Genomic DNA, 7,726 nt, shown 5'->3' on the forward strand with positions numbered 1-7,726 from the left:
TGTGTGTGTGTGTGTGTGTGTGTGTGTGTGTGTGTGTGTGTCTGCAGGTACGTGCAAGCAAGCATGCATCAAACACAAGTATGTGTGTGTGTGTGTGTGTGTCCTTGTGTGTGGACAGACAAACAGGCGGGTCAGCAGTCATTAAGTGTCTCAGTTTAGTTCTGACTGAGCGGCTCCACCTGCAGCTCTTCACTGCACTCAGTAAAACAAACCGGGCTAATGAGCCGCGTGATCTGATCACCTCCGACTGCCAAATACTCCGTCACTTATTAGCCTGTTGGTGTTTCTGCTGAGCGCTGCAGCTCCTGAAGCAGCTCAGTTCACACCGAGTTCACATCAGTTCATTTGAACTCTGGAGCTTCTCCTCCTGTAGAGCGGTTTCAATCCGAGTCTTCAAAATGTCATATTCAGCTATTTCTTCATGTGTTCTTACCTGGTATGAACACCAGAGAAGAAGACAAGTCCACCATGCTGAGCTGAAGTTAAGGAACTGGAGACCCATTGCGAGACCTGACAAGATGACAGTTTACCAAACTTGGTCCAATCCATTAGACTAGGGCTGGGCGATATGGACAAAATCAAATATCACAATATTTTTGACCAAATACCTCGATATCGATATTGCGACAATATTATAGGCTATAGACTATCGGTGCTTTCACAAAATATTTACACAATGAGATTTTTGATAAATAATCATCAGTAATGTGGATATAATGACTAAGTGGGTAAAGGCAAATAATAGAACAGCTAGAACAGTCTGGTAAGTTCAGAAAATGACATCACTTTACTGTAATGCAGCCTTTAAAACCAGGAAAAGACACTGATGCCATATCACGATATTACGATATCCAAAATCTAAGACGATATCTGGTCTCATATCACGATATCGATATAATATCAATATATTGCCCAGCCCTACATTGGACAATCTGATTGTCAATCCAATCAATCATGACTTTTGTTTACAAGCTCTGGTTTGCTTCTAAGCGGAGAGTGAGAAACCTAAACAAACCAAATCCAGAAGTGCAACACAGTGAACTTCCCACTCTGAATCAGACCGGAGAAAATAAACTGAAGGTGTGATCACAGCCTTTATGTTAACGGTTTAGCATGGAAACTTCAAATTTCCACTTTCCACGTGTTTTTATCTGAATTTAAGGTTTTCATGTTGGTCGAGCAAGGCACCAACACCGCCAGGGGGTTAGGGGTTCAATTCCCACTAGAGCCTCCGATACTAATCAGGACGATCAGATCCTACCTGTCTGAGCATGCAGCACAACTCCTGGTACAGGCTCTTGTAATATCACGCCTTGACTCCTGCAACTCCTTACTGGCAGGGCTCCCGGCCTGTACGTTCAAACCTCTGCAGATGATCCAGAACGCGGCGGTGCATCTGGTCTTCACCCGGCCCAAAAGAGCACATGTCACTCCGCTGTTCATATCCCTCCTCTGGCTCCCAGTTGCTGCCCACATCAAGTTCAAGTCCTTGATGCTCGCCTACAAAACAATAACCAAAATGGCTCCGACCGACCAGAACTCCCTCATTCAGGTCTGTGCTCCCTCCCGCTCACTACGCTCTGCCATGGAGCGGCGCCTGGTGCTGCCACCACAGCAAGGCCCTAAGTCTCTAGCTAGACTCTTCTTCTGTGGTTCCCCGGTGGTGGAACGAGTGACCAAACTCCATTCGATCCGCAGAGTCCCTCTCAATCTTTAAGAAAAGGCTAAAGACCCAGCTCTTTAGCGAATACCTTCTCACATAAAAAAAAAAAAAAAAAATGTTGCCTCTATGCACTCTATGCATTGCCTCATAGCACTGCCTCGTAGCACCTATGTCCTGTTGGACCAGATCTTAGCTCTATAGCACTTACTCTCGTTGTTCTCTCCTAACTAGAACCTTGCTTGTGTTGTATGAAAATCTCATGTGTAAGTCACTTTGGATAAAAGCGTCTGCCAAGTGTGAAATTGTAAATTGTAATCATGTGTGCAGTTACAGCACAGTGAAGCTGCCACAGAAACACACTGATACAGTCAAACCTACTGAAAGTCAACTGTCTGTGTTTTCTTTGTTTCTGAACCCCGGGCCTTTTTGGACATTTTTTGGAACATTAAAGATATTCCATCCCTTGTCCTGCCATGTCCAGCTTCAACAAATTCACCCCAAATGTCCCGATGGCCTATATAATTAATTTTTTACCTTTAATTAAAGTCAAACGTGATTCCAGATTCTACTGGAACTGGAGGAGTGATGACTCTTTGTTCTGGGGTTTAAAAACTCAGACTGATGGTCCTGGTTGAGAAGCTGTGATGGAAGGACCTGCCAACGATGCGTCTCGTTCCTGACTGGCCGAGGGGATTATTGCGTCATTCTTGCGGGACGACGCATTTCCTGTTGTTTTCTCCGACATTAGCGGTCACATTTTCCTAAGTAGTTGTACACACACACACACACACACACACACACACACACACACACACACACACACACACACACACAGTGGGCGTGTCCTGGTGGTGGTATAAATGGAGGTCAGGCCGTCCGTTCTGCCTCACACCCTCCAGCTCTCAGCAGACCTGCTACTCCTCCTCTTCTTCATCAGAGAGTCTTCTCCTCCTCTTCCTCCTCCAGCTCTACAGGTAAGCTGCCCTCCTCCTCCTCCTCTTCTCTCCCTCCTCCTCCTCTCCTTCATCCTTTTCTTCCTCGTCCTCCTCCTCTCCTTCCTCCTCCTTCTCTCTTCCTCCTCCTCCTCTGGCTCTACAGGTAAGCTGCCCTCCTCCTCTTCTCTCCCTCCTCTTCCTCCTCCTCTCCTTCTTCCTTTTCTTCCTTGTCCTCCTCCTCTCCTTCCTCCTCCTTCTCTTCCTCCTCCTCCTCTGGCTCTACAGGTAAGCTGCCCTCCTCCTCTTCCTCTCCTCCTACTCTACACCTCCATCTTCTTCTCAGGTAAGCTGCTCTTCTCCTCCTCCTCCTCCTCTTTCATTCTCTTCCTCTTGTCGCTCACCTCCTCCACCTCCTCGCTCTTCCATTTCTCTCCTTCTTCTCCTCCAGCTCCTCCCCTCCTTCACCTCCTTGCCTAGGTGCGCTATACTCCTCCTCCATATTCCTCTCTCTAACCCTCTGTCTCCTCATTTTCCTCCTCCTCCTCCACCACCTCCTTCTCCTTTCGCTCTACCTGTAAACCACCCTTATCTATCTTTTCCTACTCTACCTCTCCATCCTCTTCCTCCTTTCTCCTTCACCTCCTCACCCTCCTATGAATTCACACAAACACACAGCAAGCTTTCTGAACTTGCTTTCACATGGCGTCTCCTATCCTCTTTTTTTTTATTGTCATTTTGACTCCCTTTCATCCTTAATTAATTTTAAGAGTTTGATGTTTGCTTATATTTGAATGTTAAAGTGCCTGTAAAAGTGCTACAAGTTACTTGCTGCATATTATTATTATTATTAGTAGTAGTAGTAGTAGTAGTAGTAGCAGTAGTCATAGTACTAGTAGTAATAGTAATAATTGTAGTAGCAGTAGTAGTTCTTGATGAATCATAGACTTCTTGAGCTATTTTTTAGGATTAGTAATAGTATCTAAAGATAAAGAAATTATTTAAATGTATTTGTGTGTGTGTGTGTGTGTGTGTGTGTGTGTGCAGCATGGCCCTGTGGCTCCAGTCTGCCTCTCTGCTGGTGTTGCTGGCTCTGTGGCCGGGCTCGCAGGCCGCCACCCCCCCCCAGCACCTGTGCGGCTCTCACCTGGTGGACGCCCTCTACCTGGTGTGCGGGGAGAGAGGCTTCTTCTACAACCCCAAGAGAGACGTCGACCCCCTGCTGGGTGAGCATTTTTTTTTTTTTTTCTTTTTTTTTTTAAAACACTGGAACGTGGCGACGAGATTCACGGTCCCGCAAAGTTTTGTGAAAAGGTCAGAGGTCAGATAGGATCCACTGTTGCTCAGGGACACTTCAGCAGGGCGGAGGCTTGCTTGGTGTTTTAAAGTAGAGAGAGACAGGAAAGACGGGGAGTGAGAGGAGGATGACATGTCTCTCTGCTTTGTTCTGTCTGATAAAGGTGAAAATTACCAAAAAAAAACGAAGAAAAGTGACTATGTACTAGGGATGTACCCGAATCCGAATCCGTTATTCGGGAAAGCACAAATAATGTGATGGAAACAGATATTTCTTCTACCCGAAGTTGCTCGTTATTATTCCAAAAAAAAAAAAAAAACATGATTGACATGTCTGTGCGTCAGCCATTATGTTTCTTCAAATTGATTCATATCATTGTGGATGGCCACAAGATGAAAATGCCCATTCTGTTTGCAACACAGGACTTTGATTTCACTAAATAGTCATTTCATTTACTACACATTATTGGAAAGTGATCGCTATTCTGTAGTCGCCCCCACAGAGTCCAAAAGCCTGGTGTGGCAGCTGGATTTCTTTCAAACCTCCGCAACCTACACATCAAAATGAAGCTTAGAACCTGTAGTTTTTAGCTGTATGTGTTAATTTCCCAGTCGAAATATTGAAAAAAAACAACGTTTTACCTTGTATCTCAGTCAATATTCATCCGTTTAAGATGTAACATGCTGTATGTATCAGCCATAGGTTTCATGGAATTTTGACTTAGCGTCCACTAACACCCTGCCAAGTATTTCCTGGTTATTTAAACAGACAGCAACAAGTTCAAGTGACAGCGACAAGTGATTTGTGAAGCTAGCAATGGACTCTGCAGCACCCCGAGCTGTTGTAACTAATTGTAACTAAACCTAACCCTGTCCCCCAGTAAAAGGGGGGTGGTGGTGGGGCTCAGACAGTTCATAAAACTTAGTTTAGTTAAAAAATTTAAAAAAAGAGAGTTTATAAGAGAGAGAGAGAGAGAGAGAGATTAAAAGTGCAGCATGAGTATGAATATTAAATCATTTCGATGCTTTGAAGGCACAAAAATTGCATTGCCAATGAATATTAGGTTAGAAAATACAACATTTGCCCGATTTAATGTGACTTCCGGTATAAGCCACGCCCACTCCCGGTCTTCTATCCGAATACAGATACAGATAATGACGTTACACCTCTACTATGAACCTTTAAAAGTAACCTTCCCCAGCACTGCTCACTGCACCTTGTTCCCCAGCACATTCTGACCCGTCCAGACTTTAGATCCCTCCGGTCCCCAGGGGCCCACATGCTGTTGTCCCCTCCTGACTGACTGTCTCTCTGTCTGTCTGTCTCTCTGTCTGTCTGTCTGTCTCTCTGTCTGTCTGTCTGTCTGTCTGTCCCGTCAGGTTTCCTCTCTCCCAAGGCGGGCGGAGCGGCGGCGGCGGCGGCGGGCGGGGACAACGAGGTCGCCGAGTTCGCCTTCAAGGACCAGATGGAGATGATGGTGAAGCGAGGCATCGTGGAGCAGTGCTGCCACAAGCCCTGCAACATCTTCGACCTCCAGAACTACTGCAACTGAGGCCGGCCCGCACCGCTCAGCATGGCTTAGCCTAGCTCCACCCCCCCTCCCCCCTGCAAACAGCAGAGCCGCAGCCTGCCGCTCTCTGGAAAGCAAACTGCTGTCATTGTACACAAAAAAAAAGTGCTGAGAAATGAATGAAATTATTTTTTCCTAGAAAATAAAGTTCTATGAATTGAGAAAGTGTTGTGAGTGAGTTGTTCCTTAATGGGAGATAGACACAGATCTATCTATCTATCTATCTATCTATCTATCTATCTATCTACCTACAGTATCTATCTATCTGTCTATCTGTCTATCTATCTATCTACAGTATCTATCTATCTGTCTATCTATTTGTCTATCTATCTATCTGTCTATTTGTCTGTCTATCTATCTATCTATCTATATATCTATCTATCTATCTATCTACAGTATCTATCTATCTATCTATCTATCTATCTATCTGTCTATTTGTCTGTCTATCTATCTATCTATCTATCTATCTACAGTATCTATCTATCTATCTATCTATCTATCTATCTGTCTATTTGTCTGTCTATCTATCTATCTATCTATCTATCTATCTATCTATCTATCTATCTACAGTATCTATCTATCTATCTATCTATCTGTCTATCTATCTATCTATCTATCTATCTACAGTATCTATCTGTCTATCTATCTATTTGTCTGTCTATCTATCTATCTATCTATATATCTATCTATCTAGAGTATCTATCTATCTATCTATCTATCTATCTATCTATCTATCTATCTATCTAGAGTATCTATCTATCTATCTATCTATCTATATATCTATCTATCTACAGTATCTATCTATCTATCTATCTATCTATCTATCTAGTATCTATCTATCTATCTATCTATCTATCTAGATTATCTATCTATCTATCTATCTATCTATCTATCTGTCTGTCTGGCTGTCTGTCTGTCTGTCTGTCTGTCTGTCTGTCTGTATAAAAAAAGTGGGTAAAGAGTAAGAGTTTAGCTGGGTTTACCTTCCATTACATGTGTGTATCAACTTATGTAAAAAAAAATAAATAAAAAAAAAGTAGGAATAATTAATATTAGTGTAATAAAATAGTATTTCCATCCCTGCTGCTTCATCTAACAGCAAACAGTTGAAACTTGACTTCAGTGAGTTACTGAAGACATTTTACTGAAGCGGTCTGACGAGATTTTCTTTTTTCTTTTTTTTTTCGACCCAAAAGAGATTTGTGTGTTCTTCCTCCTCTGAAGGTTCATTGTTTGTGTGGCTGAGCCGGGCGGGGCCGGGCCGGGCGGGGCGGGTACACCTGCTTTCACGGCCGCTCGGCTCGGCTCGGCCCGGCGGGGCGGGGTCAGGTCAGGTGTCGCTTGTTTACATGGATCTTTCCTCTCAGTCCAGAGGTAACGTCACGGTGTCGGCAGCAGCTCCCGGTAGGAAACCATTACACTCATGTATGGAGCTGGATTTGGGTTTTTGAATTCTTCGTTTGCGGCTGGAGTCGTCCTTTTCAGCCGGGATAAAGGCTGTTAGTCTATTATTTTATTATTATTGTTTTTTTATTATTATTTAAGAGCCACTTCTTCCAGTTCGGTACCGTGATTTGGATGATAAACAAGGCGACACCATGCGAGATGTTCACCAGACTAATGAGACGTGCAGGAACGGTGAGGAAACTCTTTTTTAACGCGCAGTCTTAAGCTTTAAAACGATATGGAAAACAAACGATGCAGATTTAATCTCTCTCCCTCCCTCTCTCTCTCTCTCTCTCTCTCTCTCTCTCTCTCTCCGAGTTTCCATGGAGGAAATATGTGAAAGGTTATAGCCTAATCAACAACAAAAAGTAGGCCTAAATTAATAGGTTCATTCACTTTTCTCCTCCACTTAGTCACAATTAACTGGACTTAACATATATATGAACTATGCCTAAGATACATTTACACACCTGTAATATTCCTTTAGGGAGGGAGAGTGTGTCTGGTATGCAATTGTGAGCTTATAGTGACCTTATCATACTTTATCTCCTATTGAATCACTATAATATTCGCATAATATCATTAGCCAACAATACATGCTATTATTTTTAGCCTACTTACAGTTTTGCGGTAACACTTTACAATAAGGATCACTAGGTTAAGGGTTAGTTAATGCTTAATAATCATTAACTAACCCCTAATTAACAGTTAACTAATGTGTAATTTACTAATGGTGTTCATGTTAACTAAGGTATTAATTTATACATGATTTAATAGTTTACAAAGATGACTATTAAATAAATTAATACCTTAGTTAA

The 7,726-nt window shown here is 43.0% G+C and overlaps 1 protein-coding gene across 1 annotated transcript; it reads left to right on the forward strand.

Annotated features, from left to right (window-relative positions):
* Positions 1 to 3,643: 3,643 nt before the first annotated feature.
* LOC139667602 (insulin-like) lies at positions 3,644 to 5,444 on the forward strand. The gene is made up of 2 exons (XM_071547093.1): positions 3,644 to 3,821; positions 5,272 to 5,444. Exons 1-2 carry the CDS (start codon positions 3,644 to 3,646, stop codon positions 5,442 to 5,444), a joined length of 351 nt encoding a protein of 116 aa, XP_071403194.1.
* The last annotated feature ends 2,282 nt before the right edge of the window (positions 5,445 to 7,726 follow it).

This window comes from Centroberyx affinis, unplaced genomic scaffold, assembly GCF_046629955.1.
Source record: "Centroberyx affinis isolate AG114_WGS23_722 - 3 ecotype Tasmania unplaced genomic scaffold, CSIRO-AGI_Caff_v1 ptg005660l_1, whole genome shotgun sequence".
Taxonomy (NCBI): domain Eukaryota; kingdom Metazoa; phylum Chordata; class Actinopteri; order Beryciformes; family Berycidae; genus Centroberyx; species Centroberyx affinis.

Coding starts and splice junctions, on each gene's coding strand:
- LOC139667602 (XM_071547093.1), top strand. CDS start 3,644: ATGGCCCTGTGGCTCCAGTCTGCCTCTCTGCTGGTGTTGCTGGCTCTG. Junction 3,822..5,271: donor AGACGTCGACCCCCTGCTGG/GTGAGCATTTTT, acceptor CTGTCCCGTCAG/GTTTCCTCTCTCCCAAGGCG.